The sequence below is a fragment of the Halichoeres trimaculatus genome, unplaced genomic scaffold, assembly GCF_033239565.1.
Source record: "Halichoeres trimaculatus isolate MK-OKI-2021-1 unplaced genomic scaffold, fHalTri1.1 fHalTri1_scaffold_3, whole genome shotgun sequence".
Classification (NCBI taxonomy): domain Eukaryota; kingdom Metazoa; phylum Chordata; class Actinopteri; order Labriformes; family Labridae; genus Halichoeres; species Halichoeres trimaculatus.
This window is the reverse complement of record NW_027437181.1, coordinates 10,769,190-10,789,069: the sequence shown is the minus strand read 5'-3', so window position 1 is coordinate 10,789,069 and position 19,880 is coordinate 10,769,190. Positions and strand designations below refer to the sequence as shown.

General features: G+C 38.9%; 1 protein-coding gene across 1 annotated transcript; it reads right to left on the bottom strand.

Annotated features, from left to right (window-relative positions):
- Positions 1-523: 523 nt before the first annotated feature.
- On the bottom strand, positions 524-12,492 carry paqr5b (progestin and adipoQ receptor family member Vb). The gene is made up of 8 exons (XM_074666950.1): positions 12,439-12,492; positions 11,170-11,297; positions 5,882-6,087; positions 5,232-5,358; positions 3,777-3,821; positions 3,080-3,176; positions 1,307-1,451; positions 524-862 (listed from the first exon to the last, which is right to left on the bottom strand). Exons 1-8 carry the CDS (start codon positions 12,490-12,492, stop codon positions 582-584), a joined length of 1,083 nt encoding a protein of 360 aa, XP_074523051.1. The 3' UTR covers positions 524-581.
- Positions 12,493-19,880: the final 7,388 nt, after the last annotated feature.

The following is a 19,880-nucleotide window of genomic DNA, read 5'->3' as shown; positions in this document are numbered from 1 at the left end:
CACATCAAGGGGGTCTCATACAGAAACAGCAATCATTTGAGAATTTTTTTCCCATTTTAACATTTGTTTCTTGTTAACTCTTCATTCATCAATTTGCCGGTAGTGCAAATTTTAGATCAGATAAATTCTTCCTGAGTCATGACTGTCTCTTATCTCTTGATATGTTGTGTTAGCTAACCATCCTAAAAGATGTTTAAAAAGCACAGCTATAAATATAAAAATTTTTGGATTTCAAAAAGGAAATTACAATAAAAACATCCCCTTAAAAGCTTATCCATTGCCCCTTGCAGCATATTTTCTCCTCATACCCCACATGTGTGGAAATCAGAGTTTTGAACAAAATCATATATTTTAAAACAAATAAATAACTGGGTAAAGTTTAACCAGAAACATTAAAATTCCTTAAAATTTTCTGTAACAAATACTTTGTTAAATTTTGATCATATGGCTGTGAATCTTGCTCCTTTTTCATTTAACTCACATTTTGTTTTAATGTTTGCATTACCCATGGTGCAATTTGGTCTCGTTCTCATGTGATTTTATAGCTTAGAGCTGGGATTCCTCTGATGTAAGCTGGGGATCTAGCAGCAGCGGCCAACCTTGGCTGATGACTTTTTTGGGTCTTCATCATCTCTCTTCTCTTTGCAGACCGGGGCAGAGAGGAGAGGTAGACTGTAGATGATGATGATGACCAGATTCAGCACCACACAAAACAGAGCAGCACCCATTGAGTTGACAAAGGTGATGGGTAAAGAGTGTTCAAGGAGCCAGGGTCGCCGTGTCATCATGTCTTGCTCTATGGCTGTCATCTGGATGTGGGTGCCGAGGATGCCGCACACATGGAAGAGCTGATGGCTGTGACCTGCAGATGGAGCAGTAGAGTCATGTTTGAGCTCAGGCAGCACAGAGCTGTGACTAAGCAGCAGAAATAAAAAAGTAAACCATAAACATGTGCAAATGTGTCACATTTCCCACTGGTTTCAACACATTTAGAGATGGTTATGCATTATCACTATTTCACTGTTTTCAGTACTGATAATATAAAGTTTCATGTGTTAATGTTTCTGTAATTCATCAAGGACTAAAGTTTTTAGTTTATATGCTCTTGAGCAGCTAAATATTCACTGTGTAAACCAACCAGAAACCTCTGACTTAGCTTGTCTACCTTTTAGTGCTGAGGAGTAAGTGAACAAAGAATTTGTAGCTTAATTTGCATTTTCTTTCATTATTTTTTTTAAATCAGTTTTCTGTTGTTTAAAAAAAAATAATAAGATGCTGACAAAAACAATCCTGAGGACAGCCTTACCGATGTAGTCAAAGCTGCCAGGTGCCAGGCGCTCAGGTAAATGAGTTGCAAACAAAAAGCCTGTGAGGAAAGCCAAAGCGATGTGGTAGAGGTGGAGAATGTTTGTATCGTTGTCTGTGCAGCCCTCACCTACACACAGAAACACCTGCCAACAGGACACACAGAAAGACAGCAGATTACAGTGAGATTGCTCGAAAAAGGAACCTTGTATCACCTTTGCAGTGTGGCATATATCACTTCACTGAAGTTAAGCAGGATTGTTGTTCAAACTTTACCCAACAACTCACAAAATACCTCTGTTTTGATCAAATAAAGAGGACTGCAGGTAGATACAGTAGATGTTTAAGTGTTTGCTCTTAGAAAAAAATTGTTCAAATTGGTCAGCTCCCTACACCAACTCCCTGTTTTTGATTCAGAATCAGCTACTGGCTGAAATCAGCTGATAATTTCTTCTTTCATTAATATTGGTTTTAACTCTAATTCCATAATAAACAGTAAATGTTTTCATATTTTTTAGGCATGCTTGCAAATTTAACTCTCCCTAAAAATGTAGCTTACATATCTGATAGCTGTTGGTGATGGTGGAAAACATGTTTTATAAACGACCTGTATCAAAGGTTTTTCCCTACCCTTACAACCATTAATTCAATACATTTAGCTTCTAAAGAAAAAAAAGATAAAGATTTCACTGTAATAGAGCCAATTCATACATCTGATATATGATACTGCTAATTATACTGTATACTTTCTGGGCCAAGATATCACCTTTCATTTATCATCAATGATATGCGTGTTAAAAGCCCTCCTTTTACTTTTGAGGCCCACATTTAAAAACTCTCTAAAACTTCTTGTTGAGGTCTCTGAAACAATGCTTGACCCCGCCCCCCACTCACTGATACTGAAAAACTGGTCCAAGCCTTTATCTCCTTCAAGCCAAATTGCAGCAACACACTTCTCACCAGGAAGCTTAGCAAGAGTCTTCATGAGCTCCAGTAAATCCAGAGCAGCTCAGTGAGGGTCTGGATAAGAGTGTGCTGATATGAACACATCCCTACCTTTTTAGTTATCACTGCACGTCACTTAGGATTAAATACAACATTCATGGAAACACTCCTTTACCTGAAAGACCTGCTCACACTACAGACCACAACAAGAAATCTTTGTCACAACAACACAAAGCGCAGGATGACCTCCCCACAACAAGGATTTGGCATTTTATTCTGCTACTTCACATCTCTGGTGTCTCCCTGACCATGAGAGCACAACAGACCAGGGACTGAAGACCTTCCTCTTTTTAAGGACAGTCCCAAGTCATACACTATCACTTTGATTTACTTTTGAAACCAGCTGCCCCAATTTTTGTTGTAGTATCATCTAGCTTTACTGCTCAGCTTTTTACTTTGGTCTTTTATGAACTGTCTTGTTGCACTTTGAGATTTCCTCTCAATGTAAAGAGCATTGTAAATAAAATATAATCATAATTACAATAGTGTCATCTTTTGTAAGTTTTTGCTCTTCTTCAGTCATTCGTAAGTAATTTGTTGGGTAGTATAAGCTAAGATGTGTTTGTAATTTGGAAATTATTATAAATTAGCATCTATTATTGTTCCTTCAAGTCCAGTGTCTTCAGGTTGACTTAATTTGAAACGAGCAGCACAAAGTCAGATACAAACAGAGAAAAATCCACCACAACAATCTAAAGCATTTCTAGAACAATTCAGATGTGCTCTGTTCGAGGACACACGTGCTTGAAATGCTCAGGCGTGTTCCTACCCTGTAGAACAGAGGAATGTTGTCAAACAGGTAGGGGTAGGCAAACGCAACAACACGCAGATATTTGCTGAACTTGGGTCTGTGGCACTCAGGGAATCTGTAACAGAAGAAGAGCAAAGTTATAGTTTTTTATACTCATTGTGTCTTTCTCAGGATTCATCTAAGGATTAAGAGCTATGGAGGAAGCTGTGTGGAAACCTGCAGCACAGGATCCCTGCAGGTTAATAATTATATATAACATTTATTAATAATGCAATAGCTCTTGACTCAAATACTAAATGTAAGAAGCTATGAATGAAATGTTATCCTGTACACAGAAGCCTAATTACAGGATTATTCACAGACAAGGAATCTTATATAACATGCAGACCAACCCTCTTTTTTCACCTACTGTCTGGTTGTCACAGAGCATGTGTAGGCAGTTGTTATTATTGACATGTCTTCTAACCTGTTCAGCTGAAACCACACATAGACTTAAATCTCTGTTATGGGTTGGTCTCTATAGTCACAGTTAGGTAACGCCTGTTTAACAGTCGCTTGCTCAATTGTCTCTTGAAATCCTTGCCATTGATGTCTGTAGGATGAAGTCTGTCTGAAGACTTAAAGGCTTCACAATGACTCATTCATAAAAGATGATGTTGAATTTATCTGTTGCTCTGTTGAACAACCATCCGAGGCACAGTGAGATAGTCTTTACCTCTTCATGGTGTCATGGTTATATTGCAGAAATGGTAAGCCAAGCCTTAGCAAAGGGAAAGATGAGTAAGAGAACAACAATTAGCCACACTAAGTTAACACACACATGTAGATTAAACAGTGCTAGCAATGTGATGACAGCTCAGGGTGGAAGAGAGGGCCCTACAGAACTTCACTTTCCATAGGTTTAGTATTTTATTTTACTCTTAACAAACGTTTGTCATGTGTTTAATCAAAATCTGGTTAACAAAGACTTAACTTTCAGGTTAATCACTGTCGGATGGTTATAGGATTCAGTTAAACATGATGATTATTGATATGGAAACAAAGAAGAACAGGAAATAAAACCACCAAGTGAGAAAAGAAAATCAGTTTTAGTGGGAAAATGTTACCATCGACTGGTTACAAAGGTGGGGTAATCGTCAGATTTAGTTCTTGTAAGGAAATCCACTTTGAGTGACTTTGATGATCTTTTTTTTCATTTCAGAATGTCACACATAAAATTCATCTTGATTATAAACTCGTTTCATTCAATTTGTCATAACTGACATTAAATGATGTTTACCACTGTTGATTGAATAACAGACCCAATTCAGAAAGGGTTAGTTTTTGATTTGAGAAATTTGAATCAGCATCCATATATATATATATATATATATTACATTTGATTAACTTAGTGATTGTTGGTCAATCCTGAAAACAATCATGTTTTCACACCAAACTTTGACCCAACAAAGAAGAACTTTGTGAGGAGTCAGAAAATAATCAGGAGTAACATACAACAACTACATCATTATTTTTCTGTTCAGGAATTAAAGGAAATAACTGTAATTCTTACTATTTTTTTCTATAAAACAAAGACAATTTGACAGTTCACCACAGAGCCAAAAAAAAAAAAAAAAAAAAAAAAAAAACACAGAGGGTAAAGCTACCCTGTATGACTAATTTTGAGATTAATGGAAAGACCGGGGCGTATGCAGGGGATGGTCATGACCCCTCTTAAAATCTGATTAACTGCCCCACAATCTTAAACTATGACTGATTGCCTCCCATTTCAGAGGGTTGGGCCTGTGTTGAAATAATTTACATGGTATTTCAGTGTATTTTTTGTCCTGAAAGATATAAACTTGGATGTCTTTAAGAATTTAGAAAAGATTTCCATGGTCTCTCTCTCTCTCTTTTTTTTTAAGTAATAACATTATAAACAAGGACATGAACTCTTTTGAGTAATTAAACAATAAATCTAGATAAAAAGGAAAATAAACACTGATTATTCATGTAATATTCATACATATTTCATGCCCCACCTGGGAAACATAGTATCCCATCCATATCTCTTAAGTGAACTAACATTATCATGTGGCACTGTATATGATGTTTGCCTTTGTTGTGTTTCTCTTTCCTTTTTTAAAAGACAAACAGGAAATGATTGAAAAAATAGGTTTTCTCATCGTACCTGGAGTAGCAGGACAGAGCAGTGCAGATGACCGTGTTAAAGAAAGCGATGGGGAAATACCACTGATGGAAGGAGCTGTTCACCCATCTATCCGGACAGACATAAGCTGAATATGCAATAGCCGACCCTGCACAAAGACACAGCAATGGTGAAAACTACTAACAGAAAATGTAGTACCTCAGTTTGTATCATTTTATCTTTTCAAGTTACCTTAAAAATATTATAAACACCTGCCAATGCAATATCAACCTGTCACAAGACTGTAAAATACAATCTCAACAAGTAATGCCAAGATTTTAGCAGCCAAAAGAGGAGCCAGAGGAGGTGGATCAAAGTGGACTGTGCATGCTGAAGTATGTTGTTACCCATCACCTGCTAGAATGCGCTCTTAGCTTGCTCCATTTTACTACTTTATAAGATGCTGAACAATTTTTACTTTTAAGGTTAATACCCAAATGTAGTTCAGTGGATCTAATTTGATTTTTATCAATTGAAAGATTTCAGGATACCCCTGAATTTTTTAAGATACATGAATTTAATTCTTGGTGTAACTCTTTTGCATCACATGTCTGCTAAAAGGCAAAACCTTCAGTCATTTTTGAGCATGGATCTGATTAAAAAGTAAAAGTGACCAACACACACATACTTACCCAGGCTGTAGAAACTAAGTGCTCCATAGTCAAAGAAGAAGCAGATGTGGCGAGCCCTGGCTGACATGGTGCTGAAGGTGTGTGCGCAGCTGGACGCCAGCGGGTAGATGCAGCAGGAGAACAGGAAGACCAGCAGAGGCCAGGTGAAGGAGTCCTGCCATGCTCTCTGAATCAACACCACAGTCACTAGTTTCCATAAGAAGTACCTGTCAGAAAAAAATCAAAGTTGAATTGAAGTGGATTCTGTTGGGCTGTGAATAACCGTGAGCTAACACAACAAGGCTGGCAAGGTAACACTGGCTTTTACTGACAGCCAACTTGTACAGGAACCCTCTACACACAGCAAAAAACTGAAATTTTATCAAGTTTTTTTTTTTGGTGTTTTAAGTCCAGAAAAGTCTGAATTGCTTGTAACTAGTAAAAAAAAAATCTGCCAATGGAACAAGAAAAATATGCTTGAAACTAGAATAATGTCTTAATACAAGTAACTTTTCTCTTGTTCCATTTGCAGATTTTTATTTTTACTTGTTACAAAACATTGAAACAAAACATTTTTCTGGACTAGTCAGGTGAATGTGGCTCATATTAAGTCTAAGAAGACATTTTCTTTTGGAAACAAGACAAAAACACTTGATAAGATTTAAGTTTTCAGTGCAAAGTGCGCCCTGCAAAATTATTCAATAGCTTTATTGTTGTGTCCTAACACCAAAATAACTCCACACATTGGTAACCTCCTGCTGGTTAAAATATATTAACACATTTTGGATAAATATGCTTTGACTTAATTTAGGACTCATATCTTACTTTCTTACCTCCTCTTCCCCTGGGTTAGAAGTAAATACTTAGCACTCAGTGCTTATAAATTTCAAATATCAGCCCACAATAGGTGTTGTCCTGTTGTCTATGGCTGCCTTTTGCAGCAGCTCTCACTTCTTTGACCGTTTATTGTAATTTTTTCGTCTCTTATTCGTAATCTTTGTATTTTGAGTGGATCATTACTTTGTATGGCTCATTTGTTGGTCATGGACACCAAACTTTTTGTGGCTTCAGTGATATTTTTACTACTTTTCTCCTGTGTTTGTCTGGAGATCCTACATGTAACCATGGCTGCATTGTTTACATGTGAACTCAGCAGTTAGCAGCCTCTAGCATGTCAGTGCTAACTGGTGTAAGGCCTGATGTCTTCCCACAAGGTGAGGAGAAGGAGATGAGGACAAGGTGCTGGTTCTCGGGTGTTTGCTAAGAAGTGACGACATGGACCTGTCCTTCCATCCATCGTTATTGGGAACGTAAGATCTATCTCCAATAAGATGGATGAGCTAGCTGTGCTAACCCAGCAACAGAGGGAATACCAGAGGGGAGAGTAGCATCATGCTATTCATAGACATGGCTAACAGAGCTAACATCAGACACTAATGACACCTATGTTGGAAGAGCTTCGCCTGCTGTGAGCAGACAGGATACAGGAGACAGAGATGGAGCATGACTGAAGAAGCTCAGTCCTGGACCCTGTGGAGGTGGAGACTGGCTGAACTGGACAATGATGGACAAACTGTCATCATCTATTTTCTTATGGGCCTTTTTGCACTTTCTATACACTTTCTTACTTTTGTTTTCTTGATTGCTGCTGTGACTTCAATTTCTTTGTACTTCTTACAATAACAATGAAGTTCTATTCTATGAAGCTAGCCCTCAAATAGACAGTGATGCCAAAAAATAAGAAATACTGACGCTTGAGTGTACTGTCTTGTTTGCATTTGTTAGAGGCATTGATATCAATTTCCATCAGTTTCAAAAGCAGCTAAAAACCCTCACAGGGGCTTAAAGAAGCAAACAAAGCTAGATACAGAATGCTAATGACACTGTTGAGCTCGCAGCCTCCCTGCTCTAACTGGATTCATCATACAGAGCCATCCGAGCTAGATAGATCTATAGAGAATGTCCCAAAATATCAAACTTTTTATTTCAGCAAACAAAACGAAGCAGCTCATTTGAAGCTCCTCGCTGTGAGGCAGCAGAGAACACAGGAGCATTATAATAATGAGACAACACTACAAAAGACAGTAGAAATAAGCCTACCAACAGTCACACACTCAAACACTCATGCTGAGGGTGTTATCTCTACCTGTTAATGTAGGGAAAAATATGGATTGCCATTAAAATATTTTTTGATTCATGAAAACCTTGGTGTATCACCAGCTGTTAGTTGCATAACAGGGAACACAAAGAGCACTGTCTTCTCAGCAGGCTCTGCTTTTCCTTGTGTGTCTGTATAACCGCCAATGTTTCCACGCCTCAGTGCACCTCATTAACAAATCAACATTATTTGTGTGTTTCTCGTCACTGAGCACTTAACTAATTGAGGCAACTCACATGAAAGCCTCCAGCTCAGCTCTGCTCATTAGCGACCAGCTCGTAAGTCTACACCGAGCCCCATGACACAAACACCCATTTGCCCTCAGTGTATCTTAAACACACATGAACACACACTTTCTCCCTAGGCCATGCAGTCAAAGCAACAATCTCAGCAGGGAGGAAGTGCAGTGTGTGTGGTGGGAGCAGTGAGCGCTATAGTAAAGTTAGGAAACAAATACACACATGAACACTGACAAAAGAGCTCAGTCTGGTACAGAGTCACAACAAGCTTGGAAGGATTTCACCTGCAGACATTTTCTGTATCACCTTTTAAGTCTTTTGTCCGCAGCTTGCAGACACTGTTTAAAGTATAAAACACACAAAAATGCAAGTTGCAAAAGTTAAACACAACTTTAGAGAGTGTTAGCTTTCTTAACTTTACAACGTCAGACTTTTGCCTCATTAAACTATAACTTCCCCACAGGAACTTTTTGAACTTATACAACTTAAAAGTTTTAACAAAGAAAAAACAGACTTTAAGTCCGACAAACATGTTCATCCTAGTTCTGTAACTTCTGTTATTTGAAACTTATCTGCAAAAAGTTCACAAACAGACTGCAGAGTTGTATAAGCCTTGAAGCAGACGAACTGTGTTGATCCGAATATAAGACAAGTCTTTTTTACATTAAAATTGATGTGGGGTTGTCTTGAAATTGGGGTTTTCCTATACTTGGGTCAATACGGTACTTACATACATCACATTTCCCTGTAAGATTCTTAAACCCCTTTAACATAGTGACAAAGTGTATTATATCCAAACAGCACAGTCTTATGTTCCGATGATCCCTGAACCTCTGTAAGGTCTGTTTTGCATATTCCATATGTGCAGGGGCTGACCCACACAGTGTTGTTGTTTAAGTTGCACCACTCTGCAGCCCGTGTCAGAGTATTTAAATCTGGGTGCTCAGCATCCACTCATCCACTGATTTTCACACACGGTTTAGCTACATTGGTGGCAACTTGTTATTCACATACTACATGAAATATTAAACTGGATTGAAAAGGCCATCACCTGTAGCCTTTAGAGATTATCTTTCAACGTCAAGGCCAGTGAGTTCATGCACAACTAGGCCTTTAATACCCAGGCATGGAGGATGTAGTGTTTGAAAGAAACATCTAAGTGAACAGCTCTGTGGAGGTCAGTCTCTGTGGGTATAAAATAAAATAAAATGGAAAAGCCTGAAGGAGGATCTGATTGGAGCTGAAAATAATGAGACTTTAAAACATAAGCAAAATCTCAATCAATAAAGTTTGTTTTTTTAATAGTTTTTAACAAAAATCTTTTAATATCTAATTTCTTTATTGATATTTAACTCTATTTTTATGGTTGTGTTTTAGTATTTTTGATTAATCTTTAATTTCATCCTTACATTTTTGTTTATTTATTTTAACTATCAATTATTCTGACACATATTTTTCATAAGCTCGAATTAGTCTGATCCCTTTTCTTTCCATATATATATATATATATATATATATATATATATATATATATATATATATATATATATATATATATATATATATATATATATATATATATATATATATATATATATATATATACTTTATGTCATATATTTATACTATATTTTTTTTTTTCTTATTGTACAACACTTTAAATGCATTTTATCTATAAAGAAGATGCTTTATTAAAAAAGCTGATAAATTGATTGTTTTATACAAAGTTTTAACTGTGAGAAGCAGGTTACATCATAACTAAACAATCTAGATTCCCAGAGCAAACCAAGCAGGATGTAGAATGGACACTGCTGCAGGCACAGGTGGACAGAAGAAAGAAGGCTTCACAACAAAAACTACAATTTTAAAATCTGAGTCAAAATGTGTCAGAAAGAAACATTTTAACTTCAGTGTGGTTGACTAACTGATCAGTTAGAATAGACACAAAATAATTCACCTATGCAACAGAGGAAAAAAAGTCAAAGTTTGAACAAAGTCTGATTTTGTATGATTTAAATTAAAGGTAAAATCAACTATGATCTGATGAATAACTCTCCTGATATCAAAGCTAGCTGCAAATTATGCTTGTTTGCTGGGAGACACTGAGACTCTGCGGGAGGTCTTCTGTACCCACAGGGTTGCTGGGATTCGCATCTTCAAAACAAACATGTCTGTATGTGCAGTCCTTCTATATCACTCCAGTTAATACACATCAACTGCTGCAAGTCAAGTGAACGCTTTAGCAGATGCCTACGACAACAAAGGCCTTATCACAAGAAATCCGCTGAAGTTACTGCATCTATAAAGTGCAGCTACAGCGAGATTCAATCCCTGATTTATAAAAAAGATCCCAGGCTGAAAGTTAATGTAGCTCTAGATGTGTGCAGTAAAACTGATGGTCGCTTTAGTCAGTAATGTGCCAGAACTGATGGAATAAATCCTCAGTCTTTGTGAGACAAGAGTCAGAGCCTCGACTTCAGGAAATGTCCGACTTTAAAACCAAACGACAAAATCACGAGAAAACATTCTGTATTACTCTCTGACCTTCCAGCTCAACAAGCTGTGCAGGATTCCCTTTTAACATGAAGAATTACTGTTTGACTGTCACGAAAGCAGGGGCCCTCTCTTTTGAGAAAAACATATAGTTGAAATTCACTGTAGGTTTCAAACTCTAAAGCTTCTCTCAAACTGTGCAGAAAAAGTGAAAATCCTCTCCCTTCCTCACTGAAATTAAATCAAATTTGGTTTCTGAGCTCCATCATAAATTTGGCCACTTGCCTCAAAATAAAAAAAGCTGCATGCACTGAACATGCCCTCAGGTGTGTCTCATGTGCTCTCATCCTAACAAACACATGCCAGGAGTGTACATGGATGTTAAAGTACCCTACAAACAAGACACGCTGCAGTCATACCAGGTGGGCAGGAAGTGTGTCCAGATGTTGAGTGTCTCATTGGTTAGCTGGAAGAGGCTGAGGATGCAGTCGGTGGCTGAGCTGCGGGGATGTCTGTACCCTGAGATGATGCTGTCCTCATGGAAAACCTCCAGAAACAAGAGGCAGAGTTAGTCCACAGGCAGTGTGACAGATTTGTGAAGCAGGATTTTCTACCCCTCCAGGAAAAACGCCTTTTGATGCTTTATCTAAGAGGGTGCAAAAAGGAACCCGAGATGGGATGGAAGGGATTCAAATGTAAACAAAATACACTAAACAGAGACCCAAAAACTGTTGTTGGAGAAATGAACTCATAAATGAATGTGAAGGAAAGGTATGAGAAGGAAAGAAAAACATAAAAGTTTTAGGTGATTTTAGTTGGTTTAATTTCTAAACAATGCTAGAAAAAGACGCGAAGCAGAAATCAAATTTTGGTTCTCACACTAACACCTGATGTTCATATCGAAAAGTTGTACACAAAAACCAGACAGATTTCTTTCTGTACGAACCACTGATTTTAGACAAAATTACACATTTACAGATAAGTTTTGTCCAAAGTTATCTTCAAATTAGATGTAAGCAAGAGAAGTGTTCAAAAATGACAAATACTTCAGTTTTTAACTGCAGAACTCAGCTCTAAGTAAGTGTATCCGTCTAAAATCTGTTTCAAAATATCACATGAGATTAAACATGGGCTACAGTGTGGAAAGAAGAATTTATACAAGCTTTCTAAAACCTTATCATGTCAAATTTTAAAGTGAAAGTTTGGCTTCAAGGCTAAAACAGGCACTCCGTTAAAGTCCATGACAACAGGTAGATCTGGTTCAAATTGAACCTGTGGCTGCTTTCTTCCCAAACTCTTAACCTAACCAGGGTCACTTTCTGCAAATAGATGCATCACAAGCCAAAAAAAAGTATCTTAGACACTGTGAAGTGTCTTAAAATAATAAATCATTCTCATTTTAATAAGGTAATGGTAAGGTAATAACATTGGACCATATCTTTTATCATTACAAGCGAAACAGATCTTATTTTTCACTTGTGATATCTTAGAATTAGACGTTTATCTTGACTTGATTTGACACTTTAGCATCGCTTCAGTAAGGCTAAATATTGACATGACTTTGACATAACTTATCTGATTTTCATGAAAGAGACTCCCACACTCATGAGTTTCAAGTTTTCTTTCAAAAGTTTTCAAAGTTGAAACCTCCTGATAGCTCAGTAAAGACTCAGTGAAGCTGGACTTACTTTGGGCACCTGATTGATGGTGAAGACCCGCGGTAACTTGATGAGGCTGAGCATGACGGCTGCAGAAAGCTGCTGCTGTCAGGTGTCGGAGCTGAAGTGAGGCCGCCTGCTGGGTGTGACTCTGTCTTTATGAGCTCTGTGTTGCCATGCTGTCCTCCAGGTTTCATCTCCTCCTCCTCAAACCCAGCGAGAATATCCAGTATACCTGAGCCACTCCTCCCCTTTCTTCTCCTCCTCCTGTTGTGTCTGTCTCTGGAGGTGGAGGTCATGTGCACACAGGTGTAATCTCACACACACAGGCATCACACAGTGCTGCTTTGACACAGGACATGTTTTTTTTTTGTTTTTGTGAAGAAAACCAGTTTTTCAAGATTTGGCCAGCTCTCTGCTCAGTTACAGCATCTTAACATCCAAATAAAAGAGTGTTGTTCCTGAGGAGAGCTCTTATTGTTGTTGCATAATCTCCTCACAAAGAGATGACAATCTGAGCAGTAAGGCAGGTTTCACAAAAACATTCAACCCTAAAAGTACAACCAAATAAAACAGCTGTGACTGACATCAACAGCCCACGACTCAGTCTGATACTTTCAGCAATTTTCTGCCAGAAACTGTCGACAAGTGCAGTTCAAGAAGAGCTCTCTGAAGGTTCAGCCGCTGCAGATAAGGCTGCCACCATGAATGAGGGGTGTGAACGGCTCTGGTTGAAAAGTCAACATAGCTCCTTTCATGCCACTCTCCTGCCTGACTCTCAGATTGAGCGGACATGTCACCGTTTGCCCTCAGAGCCACAGCCGCCGTCACACCCAGCGGGGACGGGTGAGCCCAGCCTGAGCTCCCAGGTCTGTTATCTTGTTCAAACTGTGTGGCAATGAAAGCAAACAGGACAAACTTCCATCACAGAACTGGGAAACAGAAAGAAAAAGGGGGGAGTCTTTGTGAATTGTTTGTCTTTTTTTTTCATTAAAGAAAACTGTAAAAAAAAAAGACTGTTTCGGCCTTTGCATTAGCACCGATTCAGAGGTTATAAAATCTTTTTGTTAGAGGTCAGTAATGTGTAGTAGAATGTGATACTTGCTTTAGTTTAAACTCAAACATTAGTTAATGTTTTATAATGAAGGTTTAATGGAAAACCAAATGATTGTGTTTGTAAATGTCTAATCCTCAACGAGCTTCTGTTGACAAATCCTCAACATTATTCCGTTTATCTACGTACATTCCTCTAACAACCAGCCTCCTCTCTCCTCCTCACTTCTGTGTTGTAAGCCGCAGTCACAGTGCGATGAAGTCATACACAACTTGCAGCAAGGCACCCTGGGACCTCATCCTGCTCTCTCAGAGGAGCAGAGCTACAGAAACACCTCAGGCTTAAAAATACACCAACAGTAGATGAATGTCTGACTAGAAGTCCGTTTGCTTTGGTCAGAGGCCGTCACTACAGTTAATGTGTGAGTTAATGCGTGAGTCATTAAGACTTTATAGGAACGGGATAAACAAAGCTGAGTGCAGACAGTTCTGACCCCAGAGAGCCCGGGGTGAGAAAACAAGGTCAAAACAAAGCCATCATTAGCAGTGTGAAGAAACTCTGCTCTGTATGAGAGCACAAATAAAACATATCAGTTTACTCACTGGCCACTTTATTTGGCACAAATGCCCAACTGCTCGTTAACGCAATTTCTAATCAGCCAATCACATGGCAGCAATGCTAGACATGATGAAGACGATCTGCTGCAGTTCAAACCGAACATCAGAATGGGGAAGAAAAGTGATTCAAGGGACTTTGAACGTGGTATGGCTGTTAGTGCCAGGCAGGCTGGACTGAGTATTTCAGAAATGGCTGATCTACTGGGATTTTCACGCACAACCATCTCTAGGGTTTACAGAGAATGGTCCCAAAAAGAGGAAATAGCCAAAGAGCGGCAGTTCTGTGGTTGAAAATGCCTTGTTGATGCCAGAGGTCAGAGGAGAATGGACAGACTGGTTGGAGCTGATAGAAAGGCAACAGTAACTCAAATAACCACTGGTTACAACCGATGTCTGCAGAAGAGCATCTGAACACACAACACGTCCAACCTTGAGGCAGATGGGCTACAGCAGCAGAAGACCACACCGGGTGACCCTCCTGTCAGCTAAGAACAGGAAACTGAGGATACAATTCACACAGGCTCACCAAAACTGGACAATAGAAGATTGAAAAAACGTTGTCTGGTCTGATGAGTCTTGATTCTGCTGCAACATTCAGTTGGCAGGGTCAGCAACATGAAAGCATGGATCCATCCTGCCTTGTATCAACGGTTCAGGCTGGTGGTGGTGTAATGGTGTGGGGGATATTTTCTTGGCTCACTTTGGGCCCCTTAGTACCAACTGAGCATGGTTTAAAGTCCACAGCCTACCTGAGTATTGTTGCTGACCATGTCCATCCCTTTATGAGCACAGTGTACCCATCTTCTGATGGCTATTTCCAGCAGGATAACGCTCCATGTCATAAAGCTGGAATAATCTCAGACTGGTTTCCTGAACATGACAATGAGTTCACTGCACTCAAATGTCCTCCACAGTCCCCAGATCTCAATCCAATAGAGCACCTTTGAGATATGGTAGAACAGGAGATTCTCATCATGGATGTTCAGCCGACAAATCTGCAGCAACTGTGTGATGCTGTCTGGTCAATATGGCGCAAACTCGCTGAGGATTGTTTCCAGTACCTTGTTGAATCTATGCCACGAAGGATTAAGGCAGTTCTGAAGGGAAAAGGGGGTCCAACCTGGTACTAGCGAGGCGTACCCAATAAAGTGGCCGGTGAGTGTACATTCACAGTCATAATGAAGACTTTGAATCTACTCTTAAAAATGGGTTTATGGGTTTATGTTTTCTATTTGTTGACCTGAATCAGGAGCTTTGAAACAAAACACCTCACAGCATCGCGAACAATACAGACTCATAGACACATGTCTCAAATGACCAGGGGAAGCAGTTTGTACTACTTACAGGTTGTTGTACTCTTTACTTTCTATTTTACATCTATTTTGTCGGAAGGCTAAGCAGACTGTGTTTAATGTTAAAGCTCCTGTGAGGAACTTTCTGTCTGTGTCAGGTTTGAAACTCCTTGGTGCTCCTCTTGTGTTATTTTGTGTTGTATGTAAGAAATGTTTCCTGAGGCTCACCTTTCTTTCCCCCTACTTTCCCCCCTACAGGAAAAGTCATCTGGTATGACACCTGAACAGTTCAGAAGATTTCATCAGGGTTTCCAATTTTTTTTGTTTGCTTTCTGGACACAAAGTGCCATCACCATTAATATCAATTTTTCAAAAAGTCTTTTTAGTGGCTTCAAAGCAAAGATAGTGTCAATGTCTGCATCTAAATGTATTTATTTCCTAAAAAAAAGAAGTAACAAGGATAGAGAAATAAGTAGTTGAGTTTCAATCACAGTCTTTCCCTCTTACAAGCTGTGCATGTGCTTTTTAAAGCATTTCTTGACTGACACTTTGAATCCCTCTCAATCTGTGTCCCTCGTCGCCCCTGCCCTAAACCCACATTTAAGCCCATATTTGCTTGTTTGGGTCGAGGGTCCACCACACTGACTACGTCCAAAGCCTCAGAGTGTGGAGTCCAAGTGGGTTTTTAGACCCTCCATCAGTCTGCACTGATGCCGGATCACTGATCAGGGTGGAATCAAGTTGTTTTTTGTCATGGTAGATGCTCTGTAAATCAAAGTGACATGTTGTAACCCGCAAAACAAGAAACAACTCAAACTGTTCAGTGATATGTTCTCGAAGAGACTTGGAACAAGGAGCAGACATATCACACAGAAAGCTTCTCCAGTAGACATGAATTTATTTTGAAAAAGATCAGAGCAACAGAGTGGAAAACATGTTTCATGTTTCATTTTTCAGATTCTCTCTCATCTGTGTAATGAACATTTTAAAAAGAAGTTCAGTTCAAATCATTTTAGTCAGACTATCACAGTTTTGAAACAGCTCAAGCTGCTGATACCTGTACTACACCATCTCCCCACTAGGTGTCAGTGCTCTGCAGCAGAAGCTGCTCAGGTCTGGGTGTGAACAGGTACTGCAGATGATTCTGGAGCTGAATCGGTGAAAGCTTTCTGTTCTTGCAGCCTGTTTTCATCCAGAACTGAACTGAAGGTTTTTCTTTATATGAAGCTCAGTGTCCTCCAGCCTTGGGTTTTATGTTTTTTTGTTCTTGTTTTTCTCTCTTATTAATTCATTTATCACGCTGTGACCTCAGACTACAAAGCCACACTTTCTGAAACATCAGAGGGAATTAAAGTGTATCACTGCAGGGACAGAGAGGTCTGAGAGCGCTCTGTGCTGCTTTTATTGACTGTTAATGAGAAAACGTAAGAAGTTCGCTTCAGGCCAAAGACCCCCTCACACACAAACACCATTCACACACACACGCGCGCGCACACACATACACATTCTCTCTTGTCTGTGCGGGGCCAAGCAGAGCCTCCTGTGGCCCTGAGTGTTTGTGTATCATCAGCACAACAACTGAGCAGCTCCTCACATTAAGCATTCATGGAGTCATTGTTGCTGATGCAAACATTAATGTGTTTAATATCCAAGGAACTTTGTTTTTGTTTACTTCACACATCTGTTAGACAGTCCAAAGACCTTCAGAGCAGATATTAAATTCTGAGCACTTAAGATGATCAAAAAAACCCTGAAATATCTGGGTTTTATGTATATGTTTCTAGGGTAGGAAGCAAAACTTAGGAGCACTTTGTCCAGGAAAGCATTACACTTTTTATCCCAAAACATTCTGATGACTTCTTTTTTAATTAAGCTCTTGATTTTACACAAAAATATAATTTTAAGTAAATCTGAGGCTAATATATGCATAATAAGGGAAAGTAGTGAAAGCAAAATAAGTAAAACTGCAAAATAACTTAATCTTTACTGAAAATACCTGCCTTGATTGAATGTTCATTTAAGAAATCGAGCTCCATAAACAAAGAGTAAAAAGTTGGTGCTTTGAACTGAAAGAGAGATTAGAAAATGCACTAGGAAAAGCAACAACCAAAGAGGGGGTTTAGCAAACAGTGAAGTACTTAAAATATTTATTCGAGCAAAAAAAGATACGAGCTTCAGATGCAGATACACAAAGTTGTAATTTGGTTGATGTAATAAATGATATCTTCAAGGTTCAAAAACTGACAGTCTCTGCAAGACTGGATCCAGATCAAAACAAACGTTAGACAAAAGAAAACTAAGTCTTGTTTCACACCCTCTTGATTCATGCAAGACATATGGATTTGTTTTTTGAATCACAATTATTTTCTTATTTTTTTCTTTAAATTATTCACAGGTCTGAATGGGAGAAGATTCTGCATCTTTCTTTTTCTCATTTTATAACTATAGATGCATGTATCTATGGCTTTTTACTTTATCAAAACATTTGAACTGTAATAAAAGTAAATGTCAACATTTGAAAAGAGGACTGAGTGAAGACAACAGTGACAACAAAAGGTGGAAGTAATGTTTTCACTCAGTGTTTCTGTTGTTCGTGGGTCTGTCAGCTTTTGGCTGTCCATAAAAGGTCATCATTTGAGTTGAAGACATGATTCTCTTCAGTTTAGGTGGAGATGGTCCATTACATCTTTCACAAAGATTATGTGAGCTAGTAGATGTTTCTGTATCCAGTTTAGCGAAACAAGACATCCTGCTAACAGTATCTCAGAACAGAAACAGAAACAAAAACATTAAATCTGCTGCACTAAAGGTGTCTGAGGTTCACCTCAATGAGCAAGTGTCTTCAACTGTTTTAATCTTAAAGGGGCTGTGAGGACTTTGTAAGTGATCTTCAAAAAGTTTCACCTTTAGGTATAAACCTGAACATAATCCACAATTTAAAATGAGATTGTCAGCACCAGTGTAGTTTTTATTTAAGTGCTATTTCTCAGTTTCTTTGTCAGATTGGCCAGGACTGATTTACTAGCCAACTGAGTTAAGCAGTGAGAAGAGAGATCTGTGTTTTTCTTGGATTAATTTTGTAGTGATGGTGGACACTGGAGCTGGACTGTCAGACAGTTAAAGGACGAAAGAGCAGAAGAAAGCTAAACAGGAGAGTGATAGAGCACGAGCTATAGGCTAACACACGAGCTAAGCAGTTTGTGATAATGTTCATCTAACCCTCATGCAGCAGTTATTCTGCAGTGGTCTGTTCAAACTTGAGAGTCTATCAGTAAAATGAAGAGTGAGGTTACGTTAGCTCTGCTTGGTGAGGTTGGAGCTGGTAGATGAGCAGTGGTAGGACATAACCTGGCGTCACCAGTAGCAGTAAATATGTCTGGCTATGAAACTACAGTAGAAACTGAGTTAACAAAGTTCTCTTGTTGTGACATTTCAAACTATAGCAGTATGTAACTGTTGAAAAGCAGTATTAAAAAGAAGATCCAGGATTTGCTTCAAAACAAGCAAGCAAAAGTCACATCTTAACAACAGAGTGTGATAGTGCTCATGGGAAACTTTATCCTGGAAAAATATAAGCTTTTCTAGATGGTCCCCACAGTCCCTTTGAAATAACATTTTGACATGTGTGTGACAACCATCCCTGTGATTGTGTCAAAGTGTCTTAGATTGTTAATTTCCTCTTTGTTACAATGAGTTGGACAATGAGATGGACACACATTTCTTGCCAACACCTTAAGATTCAATTTAATGCAGGAATGAATACGGAAGGATGTTTTAATGACGAGCATTTCACACTAGAGTAAAACGTGTGACAACCAACCCAGAGCTCCCATTTTTCCTGGTGAGGGTTGAACATCAACTTTTGTTCACCATAAGAAAACAAACACTGATAATCTCATTTTACCTTGTAGGTAATTGAATAAACTAAGAAACTAAAATTCACAGCTGAGTTTAGTGGCTGAGTAAGTGCACTTACTTCCCACTGCAGTATGCTGATCATGTGTATACATATACAGGTATTAAATACAGAAAGAACAGAACTCCAGCTGCAGACACCGTACAGCTCTGACTCTTCGTCCTTTTCTTGATTTGCTCCATTAAACAATAATTTCCTTCTTTACTTTCTCCGTGTCTACAACAGTAATAATATTGGTGCAGATGATGTGTAGCCTGTGGTCTGTGTAGCGTGGTGTTGCAGGGACAGATGGGTGGTAGACTCGACTGAAGCAGGCTGCTGTGCTGCAGCTGCTCACTGTGTTGGGGCCTCCCTGGTGTTTTGGTTGATGAGGTGTAGTTTGTGTCTTCAAATGAGGAGCGCGTGTGGCGGACGCCCCCCTGATACATTATTTATAGTTGTTACACTCCACACGCTTCTCTTCCCCTCTTCTGTTGAGAGTCAGAGTTTCACAGAGAGAATCCTCCCCTATACGTCTCTGTATTATCTCTATATTAGCTCGAACCCCCACTGCTTCTCTGTCTCCTCCTCATCCCCTTCTTCTTTCTCCGGAG